Source organism: Solanum pennellii, chromosome 7 (genome assembly GCF_001406875.1).
Source record: "Solanum pennellii chromosome 7, SPENNV200".
NCBI classification, from domain to species: domain Eukaryota; kingdom Viridiplantae; phylum Streptophyta; class Magnoliopsida; order Solanales; family Solanaceae; genus Solanum; species Solanum pennellii.
Genome location: NC_028643.1, coordinates 73,946,836 through 73,973,779, shown reverse-complemented (window position 1 = coordinate 73,973,779; position 26,944 = coordinate 73,946,836). Strand labels below are relative to the sequence as shown.

The following is a 26,944-nucleotide window of genomic DNA, read 5'->3' as shown; positions in this document are numbered from 1 at the left end:
CTCGCTCTATAATTTACAAAGAAAATCAAATTCGATATATTAAAAACATTTTCTTTAACTTTTATCAAGACTTCTTATCTAAAAATATCTTGAATGAAAGAAATATTATACTTCTTCGCAAGTGACATTTTTTCTACCAAAACAAGTTGTGGTGGCACTGCTTATTCATTAACGATGTCAATTAAAGAAAGAGGTCTAAATATCTATAGCGCCCCTTCCTAAAATGCGGTTACATGAATAGATGCTTTTAAGGTGTTGTATGTACAATTCTTTGTTGTTATAATGGCAATATGTCAAATTTTTCAACAAAAAAATGCAGGAGAAAACACCATTTTGATGAGATAAATAACTGCCATCGAGTTAATTTCATCAAGGTGGGACATAGTTCTTCCTATGATTCAAATCTGAATGCAAAACCTTTTATATGAAGCAGACTGATCCTGATACAACACGGGATCATACACCGATGAGGATACATCTATCTATACACCATTGAAGACCATTATGTGCAAGTTGCAACAACAATGACAAGAGAGAATGAATATGTATGTAAGTGCTTTCATAATGTAGCACTTTGAACTCTGCAGAGAGAGCAAAAGCCCCAGATTGACTTTGCTGAAGCAAATACTTCAACTTCCTTGGAGCAGAAGAATGATGTTGTAGAGAGTTAAAATAACTCTAGATTTCAGGCAGAGGTGTGCATACTGTATAGAAGGTCTTCAAAGCAATTACTTTCTGCCCTTGCTCTTTCCTGACTAATCCTTAGTAAGCCATCTACGGCCACGAACTTGGATACCACCATAGCTCTGATCACTGCTACTTTCTCCACCACTTTCTGCACTGGTATATCCAGATTTCCGACGATGCTTCTTCTTCCTTGAAGCTCCACTGTCACTAATGCTTCCATGTAAAAGCGGATCATCTATCCCGCGTATGACCCTCCGTGCTGGAGATGATGTTGCGATGCAACTGTCGTCCTTTGTTCGCTTCTCTTTCTCATGCTTCTTTATGTTCTGAGAGATCTTATGCAATTTTTGAATTCCTTTTTCTACAGGCTCCACTGCTTGGGTTACCGTGAATTTCAAATCATTCACTATCTGTAGAAAGTATTTTGTTAATGAACGGATCAACGATAACAGGGAGAAGGAACAAATAAAAGTGTCATACATGTAACACCATTTACAGCAGTCAACTGTATATTAGTTAAAGTTTGCCTGTAGGGTCCTTTCATCCATTCCACTCTATCAAAGCCTATATCATTCCAACATTAGATAATTTATTGTTCAAATCTAAGATATACAAGAATAGAGGATATCTGGATCTCACACATCTCAACACACTGATATACAAGTCTAGAGCCAACATGAAGTACTCTTGACAAACATCGAACCTTTATTTTTTTTATCCATGGGATAGTATGTCTTCTAAAACTACTACTGTCCAATATAATTTTAGATTGATATCTTACCATCTTTACTATCTTACTCTATAGCACCTATGAACCGCAACATTTGGAGTTTTGCATAGTAAATGGTGTCAAAACCGGCTCAGGTTGACCTGTCATCCTGTCCTCTATCTGTGCTGCTTGAATCCTCTGTTAGATATGATCAGTTCTAATTTCACAAAATCCTTATGACCGCATATCAATCTTAACTTTTATAATATTTTTATCAGGCAATAAAAATGCTTATACATTTATAATATCCATCTTACGATATGGCCTTTTAAGACCTAAGTACATTCACTGTCATACAGCTTTATTAGTCTCACAATTGTTTTATATAACTTGCATTTCACTTAATTATGCATCTTCTTATTGCGTACTTTTCCTGTAGCACTCCTCCATTTCAATCATCCAACGTATTATATTGTCATCTAACAATTCTCTTTAAATGACTAAGCTTAAATATTTGATTTGGCTACATTAGGTGTCATAATCTTGTCTAATCTCACTTCTTCATTCTTTTTGAGGGACTAAATCTATAATGCATATATTTTTTCTTACTTCTACTACTCCTAAAACACATTACTATCTAGTTCCTATAATTCTGCTCCATTGTTCCAACTTCTAGCTACCTTTTCACGAGTTTCAACAGTTAACACTATGATTTTTATGTAGATTGCACCATGGAACCTCATCATCTATACTGTTGACTACACCATCCACGACCAAGGTAAACAAGTATGAATAGGGGTAGGTGCCCGGCAATGCAGTTTGGATTATGAAAACATCCATATGAAATTTTGAATTTCAGATTTACAAAATACAAATCAAATAAGCTTGATTTGGTTTGGTTCTTTAGAGTTTGATTTCAGATTATTTGGTTCGGTTTGAGCCTATAAGTTTGCTTCTTCTTCTTACAAATAAGGAACACCTCTAAATAAAGTATTCACATAGAATTGCCTTAATAGTTCATCTCTACTTAAGTCGCTACCCAGCTTCGGCTATAGTGTTTTGAGCAAAGAGCAATAAGCGGTAATAGAGGTGAGTAGAGAAGAATTATAAATTTACTTTTTGTTATCAAAGTTAACTGGAAGCTCAAACACTATTCCTTCTTTTTGTGGGGATAAGGTAAGATAGTTTTACTAATGGACAGTACCAAGAATAAATGCAAGTAAACAAATTCCAAACCAGAAAATCTCCACAGTTACATCATCAAGTTTTCCAAAAATTCCAAAAGGAAGGTTAAATTTAACATGCGTAAATGTAACCTTAGAAGAACTAGTCTACCAACATGACCGAAGTATACAATTTGGTTGTATATGTTATATACAGGCATATATTAAATGTATATTTGGTATAAAGTATACACTACATATACACTATATATATTTTGTATACTAGATGGACGAATGGTATTTGGCGTTAATTTTTTCCGCCAATTAGTTTGCCAACATGTAGGACGTATACACTACATGTGCACTTCGGCTGTATATGATGTATATAGTTATGTATTGTACATGTACATCATATATATTCAGTATAAAGTATACACTACCTATACACTAGGTATATAATTGTAAACTAGATGGCTGAATGGTATTTAGCTGTAAATTTCTCAAAATTAAATCCGAACACTGCATCAAAATCCAGAATACTGAACCAAAAATCAAGATTTCTCTATCACCCAAACTATGCCTACCCACAAGTATGGAGGAAAAGTTTAATGAATATTGCCATCACCTAATACCTTTCACAAGCTTTCCTCGTGCTTAATTATATAAATTTCCCCTTTACTTCAAGGAGTTCAATTTAGGGGAATATCACAGATCCAACCTGAAGACGCTTGTGGCACTCCACTTCATCTGAATTCAAGTGTCCAATTTTCTAGTGCCTTTGCCAGAGATCATCCTATTTTTTCTTAGAGCTTTGTTCCACTAATAGATCTTTGCTCCTACTCCATTTGGCTAATTGATGACTTAAGGATTCCTTCTCTCTCTTTTTAGTGAAAATTGATAATTAAAGATTCTTAAATAGGCAAATAAATTGGAACATCCAAAAATGATTATTACCATTAATATAGTTCACACGCTTCTATCTAAGAGTGCTCCAAGACTATTCTTAGCTTCATAAATTAAACTAACAGGTTGTCAACATCACCAACAAAGCTAGTCAGTGAACTAGTTACTTAAGGAGAAAGTAATAGCAATCAGCCAATCACTTTAGAAATCACAGTAATTGGGTCATTTTCAGATGCACTGGAAAAAACAAATAATCAATATCGATGATTCTGTTTTCACTTAAGGTAGAAAAATAAACCTAAAATTGGCCAACCATGGTGACTGTGTGACGAGATATGGTCCATCGGGACATTCCCAAGACCGGGTATCCTTTTTATCAGTCTATCATTGTGTCAAGCATAGATCCTGCAACTTCTCGCACAAGCCAAGGAAAAGCATAACAAGATAACTCAGACCACTTAGCAAAACACATCTTCCAATATCATACCAAGAACAAATGATGGAAGAGGGGAAACAGTCGGATAAACTAGGAAAGTCAACAGTCTCCCCACATTTCAGTTGTCCAATACCACCGAAATTAACCCGAATCCAGATCGATTCCAAAATTTTAGCATTAGCAAGAGATATCAATTCACATGGTTGGAACTGAACACAGCACCGTAGGTTCGATATCCCTTTTAATCACCCCTAGTCCCATGTTCTTATTTTGGATCATATATTCCTATCTTTGACTGCTGTACATGACAGAGTTCATGAAACCTGAAAATAAATAGGAACTTAAAGAGTTCAATCACAGGTACGATCATTAGGGCCCTGCTCCTGCACTTGTCATTAATCAAAGCATGAAACTTGATTTTGGACGTGAGGATATCTTAGAAAGTTAAGGAGCTATTCTGAAAATGGCAAACAAACTCTTTACTTTCAATATATTTCTGGGTAATAGCAAAAACGACATCAGTTGATTCACCAATATCGCAGTGTATTACCCGGTATCAAAGAACAGAAAAGAGAAGGTGCAGAAAACACAATAGGATAAATTCCTTGGAATGTTCTCCCCAGAAAGACTATTTCTCCCCCACTTTATTCGTCATCTCTTTTATTATTAACTCTCTCTCTCATGACACTAGGAGTATAAGCATCCGGATGAGACTTCAGTTGTCTCAACATTTGTAAAACAAAGTTGTGAGGTTTTGGTACAGCTGTATGGACAATATATAAGATAGCTCAAACCTTTTAGCAAAGAGAAAGAGACTTACATATTCTCGACCTCCGATAAAGACGTCCTTAACACTTTCTCTAATTGTCATTCCACCCTTAGTATCAACATCAGGTTGAGGAAGACGTAATTTGGTCGGACGCTCACTGTCTCTAACTTCCTCGGGGTCTACTGGCAAGTCTGCAGACACATAATCCCCTAGAACAGCAACAGCCCCAGTATAGCGCTCTCCCATCAGCTCGTATGGCTTTGCTGGGAAGACATAAAGATGAACTACAGAAGCAACACCCATCTGTACTGGATAAATAAACAGAGCTGTGAAAGTCAAATTGTTGAAAAATATCAAGCATCCTTAGACAACTGATAAAAACTTAAAAAGCATAACACTGCACCTGAATAGAATTTTAGAAATCATAAAGGAAATATTCTTGTAAGAATACACTACAAGTAATAAATGCATGCCCAATTCCAGAACAATTACCTCGATGCATATGATGAAATCCTGAATGCTGGATTCAAATTGCAAAGCTCCAGCTATTGGACTTCGAAACAAACCGAGGGTAGAGAGAAGAGCTATAGCCACACCTTGCCACCAAGTTAAGAATACAATTGACTTGAACGTTAAAAACTTGTACAGCGGTTTGATGTGAGATAATTCATCCTTTGTAATGGCATAAAATTGTACTAAGCAATACAGTGCCCACGATTGACTGAAATTTAAAACCACAGCTACATAGGGATACCTACAAAAAAGCAGAATAAAAGCAAGAGATAACATTAATAACAAATGGATCAGCCCAGTAAGCCAAGCACAGCATTGAAAGTTCTGCCAGATTACAATAGTTTGTAGGAGTATCTACCATATGAATGCTCTGAAATTTTTATTCAGAGCAACTTCATGCTAATAAAGGAAGATATTTTCCTACTTTAGAGAAATGATATACAAAGGAGAGAGCTGTAAATAGATAAACTTGCAACTTTTGAGGCATGTGCAGTCACTATCCATAAAATAATAAGAGGTCTTTCTTCTTTCTTTTTTTTTTTCTTCTCCTGAGAAGGCAATGATTTTAGCACAAAGGGAGTGCTAGATTTTTGTACAAGAATACTAAGAGTTCTTACCCACAATTCAACTTGAAGTCTCCTTCACAATAGACACCAAAAGCTTCAAGAATCACTGCTAAAATAGCAGTAAATGCTTTTATGATCATCTACAAAGAATATTTTGCATCATGTTAATCACAAGGAAAAAGATGAGCTCAGCTTTTATGTCCAGAGGAATATAGATCTAAGTCAAATAGCATACTCACATATTGGACAATTCCAAATTTGATAACTTGGAAGACCCACTGACCAAGTTTCCATGGCTTTAAAAAATAATTCATAGGAAAAAGATGTTTGACAACTCCTTTCTCAGAGTCATGCTCTAGTAGTGGCATCTTTGAAGCTGCACGTCCTTCCCTCTCCATAAATAGTATAGCCCGCTCCTCCCCACCTAAGTCACAAAATAAAATAAGAAATACAAAAAAACAAAAAGGAAAAAAGCAATAATTTTGTAAGTAATGATCAAAAACCATTTTTCAAGTAATCCAAAATGTGCATGACTTGTAAATAAAAACTTTCAACACGGTTTTAATCTTGGCAATCTTCGATCGGCATTTTCATGATCGGGGGACTACTAAGAAGTTCAGGAAGCCAAGAAGACATGCCAACCCTTTATATCAAAGAGTCAAACATGTGCTAATATGCAAAGAGAGAGAAAAAGAAAATGATTCATTGATGGAATTACACTCCAGTGATTCTTAGAGCTCTATCAAAGAAGAACAGAAGAACAATTTACACAATCAGAAGTCCCTTACTGTCCTGAATTAAGCAGCAGGTTTGTTGTCATAGTAAAGATGAAATACTCCCTCCGTTTCAAAAAGGATGGCCTAGTTTGACTTGGAACGGAGTTTAAGAAAAGAAAAAAGACTTTTTAATCTTGTGATTCTAAATTAAGTTATGTCAAATGTACAAAAATACCCTTTAATCTTGTGGTCTTAAGCATGCCACGTGGAAAGTTGAAGTTAAAGTGTTACCAAAAAAGGAAAGGGATCATTCTTTTTTAAACAAACTAAAAAGGAAATAGTGACATTTTTTTTAAACAGAGGGAGTAACAAATTTCTATGTTTGGAAACAATTTAACTTTGAACTTCTTATTTTACCCTTAAAGAGAACCATTGCCGCAAAACAAATGTCTTTATAATAAGGATATAACCACACAAGTGTTGTGATATGTTTAAAAGCACAAGTTTCAAAAGTCTTATAACCACAAAAATGTTATGGCGTGTTTAAGACCACAAATTTAAAAAAAATCTTCATTTCTTTCTTAAACACCATCTAGAATCAAAGCATGTCACATAAATTGGAATGGAGAGAATACATTCTAGTTGGTTCTATAAGAAAAGATAGATCTCTGCATAACTAATGCAATATTTTGTGGGCCGCATAAGTAAAAAGGATCTCCACATTATTAATGCAATGTTTGGTTGGCAGTATAGTATGTATACACACATAACTTTCTTTTTTTATAACGGGGGTGTCTAGGTCAGCTTGCGCTATCTCAACTATGCCACCTAGAATCAGCATAGGAAGGGATGGACCCACATAGACCCTTATGAGCGCTCGAGCACCCATTACTTCTGACGCGGAACTCATATATTTATATAAATAAATTGGATAAATTAAGAAGAACCAGCACGCAGGAACTAAAAGAGCCATTGGGTGCATTGGCTGCTACGGCGGGGATACAGTCCTTGTTGTCTCACAATGCGGAAGATCGATACACACTTCTAGCAGTTCTTTTCTTGCTTTCCTTTATTTGCTTTCTTCGTTTTACTTCCTTTTTTCCATTTTTATATTGTTAATTTGTGCATATAAATCAAAATATACAATTTATATGTTTAAAAAGTAAATTTGGTGTAAGCAATAATGATACTATACATCATTTTCAAATTGAAACATCGAGAATGATTGTAAATAAATTGATCTCTTTTTAAAAGGGAAAAATATTTATTGGAGTTTACTAGTTAGATACTTTAAGATCAGTTCAAATAGTTATGCACTTGGTAGTTGTAGTGACTATGCATTAGTGGAGTCAGATCCAAATTTAAATTTAATGGATTCAACCATAGATATTACCACTGAAACCCATGACACTTTCCAAACTACATATTGGTTTGGAATTTAATAATTTTGAAATTTTGATGTGCTTTTAACTTATATATCTATGTTTTTTTGTCGAATGCCTATATCCGCTAAATTTTAACGAGCACCCATTACTTTAGAATCCTAGATCCACCATTGAGCACAAGTATCGAATTAATCTGGCCACCAATGTTTAGGCAGATGGGAAGAAATCATGTAGTGCTTTTTTCTTTACAGGGATTTGAACAGCGGTCTCCAAGGTTTTCACCCACTTGATTTACCACTAGGCCAGACCCTTGTGTGCTACAACATAACGTATAAGGCAGTCTTTGTATTATTTTGGAAAAAATGTGGAACAAGAAAGCACGTATCAGTAATACATAAATAAGAGTATCTACTATAAAAATGTCCTTAAAGTGGATAATCATTGTATAAATATTGAACATATTGTTTTTCTCTACAAGTAAATCCTTCTATTATTCTACTTTTATAACTGCTGTGTCCCGCCATCTTGTGGGTACCTTGACTAATTTCACGAAGTACTTACTACCTTCCACCAAACACAAGTACCAGTTTTTGCCTCCGCTAGAATTTGAACCTAAAACCTCCTGATTCTCATACTACTTTATTGATCACTAGGTCACACCCTTGAGTGCACAAATCCATCGATTGTTATTCACAAGTTAACAATTTCTACATTTTACTCACAACATTAAAAAATGCATTTTAATACATAACTAGTATACGAACCAAACGACCCTTAAATTAAAATTTGTAAGATGAAGTATTAAGAAACATAACCATACCTAAGCAAGCAATAAGATACCTCCCAAAGCAGTACATAGCAAAGGATTCATAGCAATCTCGCAATATCCCAATGTCAACACTAATTGCTGGATGTACCAATGACACAAACTGTGAGAAAGAAATGATGCATTAGAAAATTGACAAAATATATTTTTGAACGGGAATACACATTCAAGTTGAGATAGACCAAATACTTAGAGTTGATCTTCAATAAGAATAAATGCCTCTAGGCAACTAAACATTAACTCTGTCAATGTCAGAACCCTAACTTTTTTAGAATAAAAATCTTGTATCAATTTCATATAATATAGAATTTGTAGAAGCATGCAATGGTAAATGTGAGAAATACAACAATATAATGCCTAGTGAAATCCCATATGTGGAGTCTGGAGAGGATAAGATGTACGTAAACCTTACCTCTACCTTTTGCGGGGTAGATAGGTTGTTCCGATAAACTCTCGGCTCTAAAAATGTGAAAAATAATGGAGAAAAATATTACTCCCTCCGTTTCAATATATTTGACCTACTTTCCTTTTTAGTCTCAATAAGAATGACACTTTCCTTTTTTTAGCAACTTTCTAATTTAAACTTTTCAGTGACGTGTTTCAAACTACAAGATTAAAGGATATTTTGGTATATTTGACATATCGTTAATTTAAAAGTACAAGATTTAAAAGTCTTCTTTACTTTCTTTAACTTCATGCCAAGTCAAATAGATCAAACAAATTGAAACGGAGGGAGTATTAAATAGTGTATCTATATTGTTACAATAAGTCCTATTTATAGAAACTACATTACAATTCTTTTCCACGTAAGATACTATATATAATCTTATTCTTATTCCTATTTTAACGTTCCTTTAAACCGGTGCATATAAGTCATATATACCGAGCTTGTTATAGATGTAACTAATAAGAGGATAAGTGACGGACTTCGTAAAAATATCTACAAGTTGATCACTTGGCTTCATAAATTTTGTAACAATATCTTCCGAGAGTATCTTTTCGCTATCATAGTGATAGTCAATCTCAATGCGCCAAAGCCTCTCACGAAATGCGAAATTTGATACCATGTGAATGGCCACTTGGTTATCGCATGCAAGTTCCACCTGACTGATTCCACCAAATTTTAGTACTTTGAGCATTTAGCTCACAAAATGCTACAAACATTGCTCGATATTTTGCTTTTGCACTAGATCAAGAACCCACACATTGTTTCTTACTCTTCCAAGACACCAAATTATCTCCTACTAAAACAAAATATCCGGATGTCGAACGTCTATCAAAAGGTGATCCTGCCTAGTCAATGTTTGTATATCCAATGATCATGTCATGGCCTTGATCCTCGAAGAGAATCCCTTTACCTAAAGATGACTTTATGTATCGTAGAATGCGAATAACTGCATCCCAATGACCTTGATTGGGAGAATCCATTAACTAACTTACAAAACTCATCGGAAAAGAAATGGCAGGTCTAGTTACTATGAGAGTTCAACTTATCAATCAGTTGCCTATGTCTTCTAGGATCACTAAATGACTCTCCTTCTCTCGATAAAAGTTTAGCATTCAATGAGTCTGCATCTCATCATTCATATCTCCTCAAGAATGTCTAAGACATATTTGCATTATGAAATAACAATACCAAATTTGGACTGAGCAATCTCAATACCTAGAAAATACTTTAGTTTGTCGATGTCTTTAGTATGGAAATGTTAAAAGAGATGTTGCTTTAATTTAGTGATATTATCGTGATGATCATTACCGATAATCAGTGTTATCAAAAGCACGCTTTAAACGCGCTTAAGTCCTGAAGCGAGGCTCTAAACATGTTGAGCGCTTTGCCTCGCTTCGCGCGCTTCAATGTCATCATCAAGGTTCTAAGACAAACTTTTCCTTGTCAATGAGCCTCTTATGAAGAAGTGACACTAAAGAAATGATATTTCATTTATCATTAAAAAAATTCAATTTTTTTGGTCATATATTTGTCATTCAATTTATAATTATTAGTCTTGGATTAAACATATACATTTGTATTTTTTTTCTCTTTGCACCTTTTTTCATTAAAACTCACGCTTTATATACGTTTTTCGCCTTTGATAGAGTTGTTGATTATAACGATATGGTCAACATAAACCATCAAATAAATACATAGATTTGGAGCAGAATGATGATAAAAGACAAAGTGATCAAGTTTACTATGAATAAAGCCAAACTCCTGAATTATTGTGTTGAACATCTCAAACCATGCTCGAAGAGACTAGTTAGACCATTAAGTGATTGCCCCAATCAATACACTAGGCTTGATGTTGTCTATACTCTATAGCCTAGTGTCGATTGCGGCAATCACCTTATGGTATGAAACAAGTTTGGATCCTGCCGAAATGATGAAAATGATCGGCAATGTACATAAATTATATAGGTAAGGTCGGAATTTCAGCATGAACTGACTGGGGGCAAAAATCTCGAAAAAAAATGGCTGAGAATAGCTCACACGCCAGCACGTGTGAAAAACGCACTGTCTGTATGTCAGAACTCTGGTAGGTGTATGATGGTGCATCACTTATTTTTTAGGGTTTGGTCACAGGTATTAATACTCATAAACTACTATCGTGGGTGGAGGTGGTGCAGGTCAGATTTGAAAGTCACCGAAATAAAGGTGTGGCAATAGGCTTCTCTGTCACAAAGATTTCTCATGAAAACTCCATGTGAGAAACAATGGAGAAAAATCTTGAATACACACATTGGTATTTATAGACACTACATTATAAATCTATTCCCAATCTAACATTAAATATATGTCTCATTTATTCAATTTAACCAAATGCAGTCCAAAGCAAAACATCTTTGCTAAATAATGTTGTTATCTTATGTATAAAGAGATGAAAGGGACAGGTAAAAGAACTCATAGCTACTTATATAATCGAGAATGTTGTTTTTTCTCCTTTCTACTAGAATTCTCAAATATATACTTTTGTTTTTCCACATGAATGTTTTCAATGTTGAGGGTGCACTAATCTCTTGAATCTGGCACAAACAGTTATCACCCCACCCCAAACTACATTCTCTTTTAGGTCCTTCAACCAATCAATATGACCCCACATAGCTGCTTTTGCTAAAACTTGAGAAGTTCTCCAGACAACTCGTTTTAGATCAACTTATAAGTTCTTGGCAGTCAATAAGTTATCGACTTTTATTTATGACCAATAAATATGGATATCTTTACACCATATGTATTCCTTTTCTCCTCTATCCCTGGTAAACTTTTGACTCTTCGGATATTTAGGAACCAATAATCTTGAGAAGTAAGGTTGTTCCTCCTTTTCCCTTACTTTCTTTTCTGTTTTGGTGCTTTAATGTGCTTACTCGGTCGAACGGGTTAAAACATAAGAAGATATATCCTTCTCTTTTAAGCTTCAGAAATGTAAGTGTTATTGAATGTGTAAGAGAACTAGAAGAGCACAATAGAACATATAGGAAGTACAGAAATCCTACATAAAACAGAGTTAAAACTTAAAAAAAACACCACAAAACCAGTAGATTGAAAGACGAAGTTTTCTTCCCTTATGAACAACAAAAAGACTACACTGAGCAGCTATAATAAAAGGTGCATCACACTAGTAAGGAACATGGGATAGCACTACTTGATCTATGCTGACCAGACATGTGCTAGTCACTGTGTTTCTGCACTTCAATAGCCAGCAAAAGCAGACCAGCCTTTTAGCATTTGCTTTTTTTTCCCAATCAGCAATCAAAACCTACCATCTGTTCTCCATTTCTCAGATGCTTACCCGCCAAGGGCTTTACAAAACTAGCTAAATCAAAATGTGGAGAAGCTGAAGAACTCACAGAACCTTCACCACAAAAGGGAAGGATAAGAAAACCCTCCTACTCTGCTAATGAAATCACTTTTTATTAGTAATCATCTCAAAATTATGCCAAAAAAAAACATACTTTTCCTGTCCTTGCAGAAAGATATAGCCTATATGCTACTCCCACATAGATACAAACCATTACAATTAAACAAAAAAAATTCTTTTCCAAACGAACTTACTGATTCAACTGCATAACAAGGCACCATCAAAATCACACCAATCAAAAACATTTGTTCCTGCAAAAAACAAATTAAAAAAAAACCCAAATGACAAAAAAATCAACTATTCATATACATAGAATTCTTCAACTGAGAAAACACAAACCTCAGGGTTTTTGTAAGAAGATAGATGTTCAAAGAGGAGGTACATAGAGAGTGTGAGAGAGATGACAATGAATACTCCAGCAATTAGTGTTGCCCATACAGGAGGCGAGTAACTACTGAAAAGGTCATGGAGGACCCGATTCAAATGCTGCGATGATAACGATATTACCCCTTGCATCAGCTACGATTTAGGGGTTCGCCGGAAACCTTGATTTTTCCCCGATGATCGGAGCTCATATGATTTTTTTCTCCGGCTGAATTTTTGTAAATATATTAAAATAATATTTTTAAAAAATGAAGTTTAAAAGAGTTGAATTTTGAATTATTGAATTTTCCTAATTCGATTTTCTTTTTCCAATTTTCTGTATTTATGATTTTGGTCCCTTTCATTTTCTTCTGTTGTCAATTTGTCACCATCAAAGAACAGAATGGAATATCCGAGATCTCCAAGATTTTTATTTAAACGATAAAGACCCAAAAAAACATGAGTATCAATCTTACTAATATCAATATGATATCAGTTAAGCGAAATTAATGGGGGTATTATAGTATAATTTTTTAGTGGAATATGAATGTAAAAAAGGGTATATGTTTGTAATTATTTTACTTTTATGTGGTATTTACTTAGTTTCTTCATAATTAAATCGTGAAACAGTTAATTAGGATTGTGTATCAATCGGTTCGGTTCTATTTTGAAGTTTATCGATTTGTCTTATTGGTTGTTGGTTTGTATAAATGTTAAATTGTTATAGAACCATTATGATAATGATTTATCGGTTATTAGTTATTGATCGTATTGGTTCGGTTGTTCGTTTAACTATTAAGATTTGACACAAAAAAAGACACTGAAAAAACACTTAGAAACAAGGTGATAAACCAAATGAGCATATGAGTTCACAGATTACATCTTGCTCAAATGCAAATATTTTTATATTGTGGAATAACAAAGAATTTGAGATAGCCAGAAATAAAAGTAAGAAAGCAAACTCTAAGTCAAGGACTTTATATACAAAATGGTATAAATAATCGATAACCCGTTAAGAAAAAATCTGAAATTATTAAGAACCGATAACCCGATAACAAAAAAAAAGTCAAAACCACTAAACCAATAGCCCATATTAATAAATCAACATCTTTTTTTTCGATTCGAATTATCGATTTCGATTTTGAATAACCCTAAGTCAACAATCTTGACAAGTAGTTATTCTTTGATATCTTCTTTCATGGTACAAAAAGAAAATTCACGGCAAAATATGAATTTCTTTTTTGCAATTTTTGAAATGTTTGTTTTTGTTTTTTATAAAATATAGACTTTCAAGTCGTATTTTTCATTTTCAAAACTTAGAAATAATTGGTTTTGGAATTTGAAATGATTTCAAATCATAATTTTAGTTTCCAAATCACACATCCGAACATTATATTAAAATAATTACTTTTTATACTAGTGATGATAAAATAATGTATATATACCGGGTGTGAAAGACAATTTATAGCTTAAAACAGACTCTTCGAATATGATATAATGTCTTTACGAATTATCTTTCATCCATAAACTTTAATTATTGAGACAAAATGTGATACCTCGTAGCATATGTAAATAATATATTACGTGAATATTATCAAATCAACTCGACGAATATTATATGACAAAAATAACATAAAATTGCTCCTTTTATCTTAATTATACATATGACATTTTGTACATCAATTTTGATTTAATATTTCAAAATGTAAATTTCTATCATATTGACACAACAACTTATAATATTTATCAGATAAATTTCAAATATTATTTAATATAGTCTAATTAATTAACTTCAAAATTAATCAAAATTCTCAATAAACTAAAAAATGTCACATGGGAGGGAGTATGAAATAATATAGAACAACTGGCGTTCAAAGAAAGGGCATAGGAAGAAGAAGAAGGATAGGGAGATCTATTTGATCTGTGGATTTTTGATTGTGAAGAGTTATGGCGAAGGTGGAGCTAAACGGAGATGATACAAAGCAGACAAAGAAGGTGGTGAATAGAAATCACGGATCCACCAAATTCTTTGTGTTTATTGATTATCTTTTCCTCTTCGTATTCTTCTGTTTCCTGTGCTACATTCTATTCAAAATAGCGGGACTTTGATCTATTCAGGTGATTTTTAGCAACCCCTTTTCAATTTTCTCTTTAATTTTTGTTTCTTTTGATACCCATTTCGTTTTATACTCTGTCCTTTCACATTGCATTTGGCCTTGAATTTGTTTGTTTTGTGTGTTTGTGCGGTAATGTGAATGTTGGGATCTGAAATTTGGGAGATTGATGATGCCTGAACCTTTTGATTAGATAAAAGGCTCAATCTTTATTTGTTCTTTAGTTTATTTTCGATTTTTGATGGGTGTCTTGCTGAAAATCTTGAAATAGAAACCTGTAATTATGGTAGTACATATACACAAGGCCTAAGGGTGTGGCCTAATGGGTCAATGAAGTGGGTTGAGCATCATAATGTCTCACGCTCTAATCCCGAGGTCTCATACTTAAATTCAAGCATGTGATTATTTTGCATCTGTCCTAGCCTGCCAGTGATGAAGCTAGGAATATTGCTAAAGGTGTTCAAAACTCTAATATATCTCTACTAAGTTGTTTTTGATCTATATACATAATATTATTTTCTACCAGTGGTCCTGCGCAATATAATTTTTCGCGGTGTTCAAGTGGCCACCTTTGAGTCAATGTAGCTACGCCCCGGCTAGCCTCGGTGGGCAGCGTTACCTGGTACATATGGAGGTGCGCACAATCAGGCCTAGACACCATGGTTATCAAACGAAAAAAGAATATGGTAGGACATATTAGTTGTAGAATTGATTTGATAAAGTGGATCCTTTTAAAAAAATAAATCATAAACCATATGACTAATGGGTTTTATGTCACTCGCTGTTTTACCGGGCTGTCTGTCCGCAATAATTAAGTATGATGTTATTATCTTCTCTTCTTGGGACAGACACTCCCTTAAGCTTATTATGAGATAGCTTAGGAGATATGAAGTAGTTTTTAGGCAGAAGATCAACGTGGACAAGAGCTATTTCCTTACTGCTACACACTCTAATAGACATGCCAGGAAAATACTTAGGGGTCGTTTGGTTGGGAATAAGTTATCCCAGGATAACTAATCCTAGGATAACTTATCCCAAACATGACAATCAAACAAGAAACAAAATTTTTATATCATCACTATTTTCTTATCCCATCACTATTTATTTGTATCCCCCACACCAAACGAACCCTTAAAGTAGAAGGGTGTTTCTAAAAGGTATATACCTCCTACCAAACTTAATTAAAGGAAAATGTGTTTAACTAATAAGTACAACCAAAACCGGAACTTTTGTCAATATTTGTGGACTAGAAGTACTAACTTCCCTAACACAATCAAGAAAAAGGGGAAATGTATTAATTGGAAAATTCATTTAATGGGGTTTTTAAATACCACAAAGTGCTGTAAGCTTGTGAAGATATACTTTATTTTCCAAGTGTTTTATTAATTTGGATTTGTTTAGTGAAGTGTATGATGGAGAAATTTGATACGTACTTAACTGAAATTGAGTTGGTTCTCAGAGCTTAGATCATATTCTTACTAAAAAATTTAGTGTTGAGAATATCAACAGTCTTTGGCTTGGATTAGTACCCCCTTGTTAATTTGGAAAGTATAAATAGATCTCTAGCTTAATGTTGGGATGTTTAGCAGTCCGTGAATACAAAAGGCCTTAATGTAGTAACTTATGTGTGTCCCGTAGCCAGCGTCTATCTGTCATTTTGTCACCTCTTGTGATGGAAAAATTTGTCTTTTTACTTTTTAGTTTCTGTTTCATTCAATTCTATTGAACTCTCAGAGTCTAATTGATGAAATTTATCTATTTCAATGCGATCATGATTGATGTCCTGTCTAGAAATCTGTTAAAATCGCTTCAGTGACTTAACATAAAAAGTAGACTGGAGTAATCGTTATTAGGCAGAATGTGTAAAGCTTCCATTTGGATCATTCACACAGACTCCCTCCTCGTTAATGGCAGTTACAGTAGAGATGCTAAAATGGCCATTTTTCATGGAGAGTACAGTCAGCAACTGGAAAGCGGTCAATTATATCTAGGAAATATATAGGCACTGAGATTCAAATTTGTAGACCCTCTCTTTTAATTCCTTTCCGGGGAACAACTCAGACTGAATCCAGTACGACATCATGGTTTTAGATGGGAAAAGGATCAGATTCTTTTTGCATTTCCTTCTTTGTGTTGGAGTAGTTGTTCACCAAACTCAACTGGGAGAACCTAACCCAAGAAATCACAAATCTCTTACTCTTCATCTCTTTCTGTAGTTGTATTGGTATTAGATGCTTGAGTTTTATTTATGGAGAATCAATGTTGTTCAGGGTCTGTCAGTAATGTTTGCTTCATCTTTGCATGAAAAGAAGGAAAACTTTTGAATTTGCTAAATAAGTTTTCTGCATAACTAGCAAATAAATATAGTTTTCATTTTTTCCCCCAGAAGAGCTAATGAAAATTGTTCTCCTTATTAAAATAGAGCCAAGTAAAAGTTGTTTAAAGTCAAACTTGTATGAAAAAAAAAATTGATTAAGAACTTATAGAAACTTTGCCTGATAAAAGACGATGAAAGTCGGATAGAATTGCACAACCTCTATGCCTTGAAACTCCGTATGTTTGAGAAGTAACCTCATGAGTGAGTTGATTTCAATTATTGAAATTTACCCTGGTAGTACTATAGATATGTAAGAAAGAAAGTGTGGAAGACCAAATGTCCTCCTAAGGTAGCTTGCTTTACTCGGTTGGTATGCAAGAAGGCTCGCCTAACCCATGAGACGCTCCAGAAAAGGAGCTGACAGATCTGCTCAATATGTGTATAGTGCGAGCAGGATGCTGAGGTCAATGCTCATTTATTCATGCACTGTAAGGCAGCTATGAGTTTATGGAACATGCTTATGTGTCTGCAAGGAGTTAATTGGGTGATGCCTAAGACAATAATGGAACTTCTAAGCAGCTGGGAAGGTATTGGGAACAGAGGAAGAAAGGAGCACTGGTCGAGAACTATCCCAGCAAGTATATGGTGGACCTTATGGAAAGAAAGAAATTCAAGGTGCTTTGATGGTCAAAACAGGAACTTATAGAAGATTAGGATGAATTGTATAAGCCTCTGTATTTTTGGTGTAAACAGAAACTGGTAGGGAGATAGAAGAGTTAGTTGATCATATAGGGAACTTGTAAAAATACCATCCCGGGTGATGTAAGTTTCCAATTCATCATTTTTTGGATGATGAACTGTTTGGTATGAATATAATGTTACCCTTTTCTAAAAAAAAAAGTATGTAGGAAAGAAAGTTAGGTTTTACCACGCAAATCAATGTTAATCGAATTGAAGCATGCCATTTAATAACATAAGAGTCTGTTTTCCCAGTTTTTACATATATTTTGGAAAAGCAGAGGAAAGTACGTATAAGCCAATCCAGACAGGGTCTTAGACAACTTAATTTGTTTTGAGTTGTTGACTGCGGTCTAGGGGAGTGTCTCTGTGTTTTGGTTCATAACCAGGGTGAATGGTTATTTGCAACAATTTACTATAATTAAGAGTGGAATAACTGGTTGGAACTTCTATTTTCATTTCATCCCAATCTGGATCTTTTGTACTATGAGTAGCCTTGTATTTTCGAGCTTAATTATGATGTCCTTAGTTTGTTCCTCAACCAATTTAGTTTGGTGGTGGTTGCTGATTTGAGCTTAAGCATATTAAATCTGTAACATCAACTACGCATCGATCCCAAACAAGTTGGGGTTGGCTATATGAATCCCCATTTCTTCATTTAAAACCATGTCGTATCATCATCATACTAAATAAAATAAAAGTGAAAGATAATTTAAAAATAATAATAATAATAATAATAATAATAATAATAATAATAACAATAATAGAAGTTGTCTCTTCTCATACCGACTAAAGTGCTTCTCGATAGTTCAAGCTTTTGGTTGACACTCTTGGTAATTTCGTCAATTAACACAAATCATCAACATATAGCATAAACCATGAGATCTCAATTTCTATTGTGTTGGTTAGCTCATCCATAACTAGGGTAAACAATTAGAGGCTCAATGCCTATCCCTGGTGTAAACCCATTATTAGTCAAAACTCCTTCATATCACCTACTACTGTTTTCACTCTAGTGACGGCTCATTTATACATGTCCTTAGTGACATTTATATATTTAACATGAATTCCTTTCTTCTCCATCACCCACCAAAGGTTCACGAGGATGTTGAATTGTAATGGCCTAAAATGATAGAGATCTTGTTAGATGATGCCAAAGGTTCACGAGGATGTTGAATTGTAATGGCCTAAAATGATAGAGATCTTGTTAGATGATGCCAAAGATTCACGAGGATATTGAATTGTAATGGCCTAAAATGATAGAGATCTTGTTAGATGATGCCAAAGATTCACGAGGATATTGAATTGTAATGGCCTAAAATGATAGAGATCTTGTTAGATGATGATATTATTTATGAGACACATTGGTTGCAAACTACCAAATCTTCTTAAGCTTTTTGGTCAAGTTATCAGCTAATCCATTTCTGGAATGATGTTCACAATTTTTTTGGTAGTTTTGGCTATTGAAAATAAGAGTATATTCTAGTGTTGTAGTAAAAGGGGTTCAAAAATTTCTTTATGTTACAATTTCAAATCCTAGGTGTGACACTCTAATATTTTTATTTGTTAAAGAACTACAATATTTCTATTTCTTAATGAACCTCTAATAATATTATTGTTATTACTATTTTCAATTGGTAAAAGGTGTATTAAAGAGCAGAAAAATGTTGGCTGGTGCAAAGTATATACAAAGAGAAGTCGCATTACAGATTGCATAGTGAACTCAAAAGTCAATCATGGCTTCTGTATGAATAGCTTTTGCCATGTTACACAGAAAAAAAAATAGAGATTGATGATGACATCAGCTGAGCTTATGGAGAAGTGATGCTTCATAGAGCCGACCTTAACTTGTTTGGGATTGAGACGTAGTTGTTGTTTAGGCTATTGAGAAGCTCTAGTTTTATCTACTTAAACTGATCTGGCTACTCGGAAACATGTTTAGCCTCTTGAGTTTTCCGTGGATCTCCATTTTCCAGAAAACACATGCACTTAGGAAAGGAGTGAATCTATCTCCACCAACTTAGAAAATTTGGGACTTTATACAGTCGAAATGCTTGAAGTATGGTTGCTACTATTGAAAAATAAGTTGGCGGTCATGAATATTGTCTATTAAAATATTTATGTCAAATCACTCGCGTACATAGAAATTGCATATCCCCACCCCACCCCCAAAACACATGGATGGAAGCTTGCAATTATCTCATTTTATTGTGAACTGTTCTTTTGACCATTAAACATGTCATAATTTTCAGGTTAACTATAAGCTATATCCAGATCAAGAGAGTCCAAGCTCTTATGACACAACTGCTGGTTTTATTCCAGTTTAGAGATTGTTTTCTTCTTAGACTGAGATATCTAGAGGGAATGAAGTCTTCACAGTACTCGCGAAATATGTCAAAATTCTTCAGTGTCACATGACTTACCTGTTTAATGTACTTGATATATATAACATGTAGTTCTTTTCATCATACAATTTATATGTGGATACAACACTGAAGTTCTGATGCTCAATTGACAATTATTACTATCTGAAATCATCTTCATTCTTTTCAACTGAGGCATAATTATTGTTGTTTAACATACTGTACTTGTAATACTAAAGAGTTTTGCTTGGTGCATGTCCTTCTAGCTTATGGACCACATCTTTAAGGGTCACCTGCAAAATGCAGCATTAATGATGGGTAATTCTATTATATTTTGTTAGTTCTTAAAAATCTAGCCACTGTCCCTCTGTTGTAAAAAAAAGGTGGGATGGTTAGCAGCTAGCCTTGTAACTAGGAGGTCACGGGTTCAAGTCTTGAAAATAACCTTTGGTAGAAATGCAAGATAAGACTGCACATGATAGGTCCTTGTGGTCGGACCTTTTCTTGAACCTTGTATATAGCAGAAGCTTTAAGTGCACCGAGTACTTCAGAAGCTTTTCAATTCCAAATTAGAATTTACTCTCTTCGATTCATTTTACCTGTCATGTTTTATTTTACACACATGTTAAAAGAAAACATTAACTAGAGGGTAATTTGACTAAAATATTACTCTGTTTTGCGCCACACTAAGACCATCTCTAACCCATCTTTATTTACGCTCCATTCTCTATATTTGGAGAGAAAAATAGAATGGGTTTTCCAACCACTCTCTGTTTGACTCTCTATTCTTCAATTATAGAGAGGTGAATAGTAGTTCTCCAGATTCTATTTTACTTTTTGATTATGATAATATTATTTCTATTATATTACTAATTTAATCTTTCATTTGAAATTATTTTCTAATGCAAACAGTTAACAAGTTACTACTTCCGCCAAATTAATTATTTTTTATTTTATTTTTTAAAAAGAAATTGTCACTTTAAATATGTAGCTTAAAGTTATTTTAATATTATTTATACTATATAAGATTATTAATTAAATCTCTAATATTTGTAAATATTTTCTAAGTAATATAACATCTAAAATATATTATTGATTTTTAATTTTTTGATCATCTTTAATATGTAATTTAGATTATAATTAATTTCGTTATGAAGTATGCACAAAATTTACATGTTAATTCAAACAATCTACTTTTTATGTTATAGTGATAAATGTTAAACTATATTTTTTAAATAGCATGAAAATATTTGATTCAATAGTTCAAAATGAAATATAGGAAGTAAATTACTACACGAAATAATTGGATACAAGTTGAAATTTTAATTTATACAATTTTTAGCTACACATAAAAAATAAGGACAAAAAGCGCTCATTTTGAACTCCGTAATACATTAATAGAACACTCATGAGAGTAACGTAATAGTCTTGAAAGTTGAGTATTTATGTAAGATTTAAAATAAATTTTATGATAATACAATATCTATGATGTAATTATATTTCATCAATGATTTCACTTTTATTTGAATTGTTGGTTAATATGTATTATATATAATATGTATCACAATCTATGTTATTTAGAATAAAATATAATTTTGTATTTAATGAAGAATTTGAAAAATAAAATAAAATTTTGTATTGCACAAAGATTGTAGAATGATTATTTTCAAAAAGAAGAAATGATTTATATTATGAAATAAGAAAATAAGAATGAAATAGAAATAATAATATAATATTGATGATAGAGAAAAAAGATTCTTTTTATAGAGAGTAAAATAGAGAATTGGGTTAGAATTGATTTTCTGAAAAAATAGTGAACTCTATATTTGGAGAGTAAAATAGAGGATAGGGTTGGAGATGTCCTAATACTTTTCATATTTATAACTAAGAATAAAGGTGAAAAACAAACAACTAATTATGTCTTATTTTTAAAAAAGAACTATTTTAGATCATCTATTTTTAATAAGAACGACAAGTAAAACAGATTCGAGAAAGTAAGTTACACGGAAGAATACATCATATATATATATATGGTGAGGTAACAATCTTATATATTATACATTCAAGATTTTGCTAGACATTATAAGATAACATCTGATCTATTTGTGTGAAAAGGTGGTTAGAAATTAACGTTTGTACATATGATTGTTGACTTTATGTTAATTAAAAAGCAGTAGTACTATTGTTGGGAACATGATCACATGGTTATGAATAAAATGCAGATATCTGAAATTTCTGGTATTAAACATGATATATCATAATAAATAACAAATTAATTACATATTTAGCGTCTATCAAGGCCGTCTTGATCATAAGGTCACTAAAGCAATCGCTCGGAATGTCTTTTTTTTTTTTACTCTCATTATATATAAATCTTATGTATTGATTTTTTTTTTGATAAAAAAAATATAATAATTTTCTACCTCATTTAATATAGGGATTAACAATTGAGAAATGGAATAGTGTTAGTTAATCGTGGCATCATTCTATGTGATTATCTATATTGGAATTTTACACTACATGCATAGTGTAAAATTCCAAATTAAACGAAGAATACGATGATGACACAACTCAAACTTAAATAATAAAATTTCAAAAATTAAACGAGGAATACAATGATGACGCAACTTAAACTTAAATAACACATATTCAATATAAATTCATATTGCTAATTGATCACACCTTATATTTTAGATTGAACCAAATATATAATACACCAATATAAAGTAAAATACTAATTTAATTTTCACAAAATTAATACACATCGAAGATAATGAAGTTTATTGGAGAGAAACACTAAAAATTAAATTAAAGACACACATGCACGCACACATCATACTATATATATAAAAAAAAATACATAATTAAATTAATTTAAACATGCAATAATTCCATGTTTATTTCACAAAACCAAAAATAAGAAATTCAATGAGGTGACCTCAAAATGCTCTATGCATGCATCAGACTGTTCTTTTTATTTTTTTATTAATGACGATACTTATGGTGGTACAGGAATTGTACCACCACTAGGGACTTCGACTCCAGGGTTGGGAATAAATGTATCGTCACCACCTGGAATGTAAGAGCCAATGCCAGTGTCAGAGCCAGGAATTGGAATAACTAAACCATTGCCATTATTAGAGCCGGTGATAGGGTTATACGTAAACGGATCAACATGTTTGCCTTTAGGTGGGACAACAACCCTCCCTATACCGGGAATTAGGACCGTTCCATCGTATGGAAAGAACGTATCGGGGTGTTTGATTTTATCGTTAATTTTCGCGATATCGCGTCCTGCTAGCGTGTAACATGAGAAAGAGAGGAAAATAATGTTGATGATGAAAAAGAAGGAGAAAATGAAGTGAATAATGTTGGCCATTGTTGAAGTAGATTGGAGTAAAATGGAGAAATTTTTTTTGTTTATATATAGGAGAAAAGTTGGTGGTGTTTTGGCGGTGAATTATGAGCTAGGCCATGTTTCAAGTGGTGCATATGCATGTGCATGCGGACAATTCCATTTGTTTGTCTGATTTTGATTTGATCTAATGGAATTTTAAAAAGTAAAAGGACTTTTGAATTATGTAATCGTAGATTAAAGATATGTGGAATGTATCAAAATATTTTATAAGCTATTAACATTTAGCCATTTTTAATATGAAAATATTACTAAGGACTAAAATACCCCCAAGAAATATCAACTCCAACAAACAGGGGCGGAGCCAGCCTTCTGAACCCCCCGAAAATATTACTATTTATACATGGTTAAAATTATTTATTATCTATATATAGTAGATCTGAACCTCCTTCAATTAATTCATGTGTTTAGTCCTTCATATTTTGAACCCTTTATTAAAAATTTCAACAAAACACTACTAAAAGGATTAACAAGTGAAAACTAGAAGAGGATTTATGAGGTTTTAATATAGAACGATTTATGAGGTTTAAACCAACATTATATGTTTTCAAAATGGTGACAAAAAATTCATAGCGTGCTCAAAATATATCATCCTACCTAATTTTTTCAAAAAGAAATTCAGAGAATTTTTTGAGAATTTTTTGGGCAAGTTATATATTCGGGCGGTCGCTAAAAACAATTACATCGCTAGTTAAATAAAGAGCAACTTTTACGTATAGTAAAAATCATGTTTGTATGTTATTGCTATAGTTTGTATAATTGTGTTCAATAATAAATTTTATATTTGCTATGGAGCTTTTGATTTGTATAATTCACTGGATACACGTAATTTTATACAATTGTTCAATTTTGTATAAATTTATTTATACATTGTAAATTGTATAATAAGATCTGTATTTGTATAATTATAGGTGTATATGACGAAAATATATGTATTTTTATTTGTATATACATTTTTCTCTCGCTTTGTACAAACACAAACATATTTTCTACATTTGTATATTGAATGAGTAATTGTATACCGAATTAGATGGCAAAAAGATGGGATGTTTGTTGCGAATTACAAATAAAATAAATTATAGCTATAACATTTAATTTGAATTATAATTTGTTATTTTATATAATTTTCTCTTAAATGTATAAGAAAAAACACTATTTTGTATTTAAAAAAATATTACTTTCTATCTCATTTCAATTTGTATATAAATATTTTCTAATTACTCTGTTATATGATTTAGTTTGACTTGATATGAAATTTAAGCATGGGCGGATTTAGTAAGGTTTGTGGGGGTGCTAAGGGTCATAATTCTAACACGAAGGTCGTGAGGTCGAACCTCGTAGAGGCCATAGTAATTTTTTTAACTTGCTCGCATGGCAGTTTTTTAATTTTCAAGTTTAACTTGCTTCTTTCTTAATATGACAACGGCACATTTTTTTTTGTTTGTTTCTAATAGTTGTCTTAATATGGAGTAGTAATTTATAAGTATATTTGATTAACGTGTTACATAAAACGTGATTTATTTGTAAACATAAGCAATGATATCGTCATTGATCGTTTTCAAAATATGAAAATTGTCGAGTACAATTTTAAATGAATAATGAATATTAATGATATTTATAGTATAATTGAAAGTTTTAACTTGTTTACTTTATGATCTCAATCAAATGTGGGGTGCAAATTTGTACTTATATATGGAGGTAGGGAAGGGAAAATGGTAGCGTGAGAGTTCAAATAGTCAACCAATTGAGCTAAAGTGATTTTTCCCAAATATTATATGAGAAAAAATCATCTTGAATTCGACTTTCAGCAAAATCATCTAAATTAAAATGATAAACTTTTGCTTCGTTGGAGACATCTGATAAAATTGAAACAATGCGGAGAAATTAGCATGACTCATGCAAAAATAATTTGTAGTATATATAATACATTAATTGTCATCTTATTATTGTTTATACTTGTCATAGACCGAAAAGACGAATAATTCGACTGAAGCCTAAAATTGATTTAATCGGTGAATTTATTTGGCACCTAGAGACTCGAAATCCTGGATCCGCCTCTGAGTTTAAGAAAAAAAAAAGTTCAAACTTATGATCTAAAATAAGTCATAGATATTTGCATGACATATAAATTATTTTTATTAATAATAAAATGAGCATTTAAAAGTTAAATTCATACTAAATATAAAAAAAAATATCATTCTTTTGGAGATTAAAAAAAAATTAAGCAGGTCATATAAAGTAAGATAGAAGAAATAATATTTGTGGATATTTCTCAAAAATCTTCACCCAATTTTCGGTCCATTTATCACAAAATACCTACTTTTGCAAGGACAATTTTATTTAAAATCTAACACCTAATTTCTACACCAAGAAATAAAAAAATTGAACCAACAGAAAATTGCTTTTTTTGTGTAAGGATTTAATATCTAACACTTTTTGGTATTTTTCTTGAACATATTATTAGTTATATTGTGATTTGTGACATGTATTATTGGCCAACACAACCTAAGTGAAAATTAATTACAAATGGGACCTATTGTGATTAATATCAAGAGTATTGTCAAATGACCATAATTAAGTGACCTAAATATGAATCAAGAACATAGATATGAACATATTAGGGAGGAGTTGTGTAGATCTTCATGGATGAGTCGATTCACGTGATAACTTTAATAATGTTATCGTGAAGAAATTGAGAATGATGAAAAATACACTTTAGGAGATGTGTTCAAAGAAAAAGATGTTATTCGTGAACGAAAGAATAATTTCATCGAAAAAATATAATCATAGATTTAATTTATAAAATGCGATTTAAAGATAAAAAATTGTTCGTATGGGTGTCTAATTATTTGTTGAGAATTATTGAGCAATGCTGTCTAATCGTATGGATGAATGAGTACATGACACGTTTAAAGATAAAGGTATTTCATAATTATGTAGGAAAAAAATAATTATGTTGTGACTGATTTGTCAATTTAAAGATAAGATTAAAGTAACATTTCTTTTAATTTTTTCCTGATTAAAGTCACTATTTTCATAATTTTACTTAAGCCAACTAATTCAAATAAATGAAAAAAACTTATCAGCATCGAATGTTTACATCAAGTTAA

The 26,944-nt window shown here is 32.5% G+C and overlaps 1 protein-coding gene and 1 long non-coding RNA gene across 5 annotated transcripts; one reads left to right on the top strand and one right to left on the bottom strand.

Moving 5' to 3' along the window:
- Positions 1–316: 316 nt before the first annotated feature.
- On the bottom strand, positions 317–13,165 carry LOC107024010 (protein LAZ1). 4 transcript variants are annotated; one of them, XR_003579447.1, is made up of 9 exons: positions 12,864–13,163; positions 12,719–12,775; positions 8,668–8,776; positions 5,986–6,170; positions 5,798–5,886; positions 5,160–5,421; positions 4,719–4,970; positions 3,950–4,221; positions 975–1,097 (listed from the first exon to the last, which is right to left on the bottom strand). XR_003579447.1 is itself a non-coding variant. In XM_015224881.2 (8 exons), exons 1-8 carry the CDS (start codon positions 13,038–13,040, stop codon positions 756–758), a joined length of 1,473 nt encoding a protein of 490 aa, XP_015080367.1. In that variant the 5' UTR covers positions 13,041–13,160; the 3' UTR covers positions 317–755. The 4 variants fall into 4 exon arrangements, 2 of the variants coding, with proteins under 2 accessions (XP_015080367.1, XP_027774402.1); XM_015224881.2 differs by lacking the exon at positions 3,950–4,221 and having other exon boundaries at positions 317–1,097; positions 12,864–13,160; XR_001457300.2 differs by lacking the exon at positions 3,950–4,221 and having other exon boundaries at positions 747–1,097; positions 4,719–4,975; positions 12,864–13,165.
- Positions 13,166–14,692: 1,527 nt separating this feature from the next.
- Positions 14,693–20,613, top strand: LOC107024529. Its single transcript, XR_001457366.2, has 2 exons — positions 14,693–15,005; positions 20,309–20,613. It is a non-coding gene; the product is annotated as an uncharacterized LOC107024529 (long non-coding RNA).
- The last annotated feature ends 6,331 nt before the right edge of the window (positions 20,614–26,944 follow it).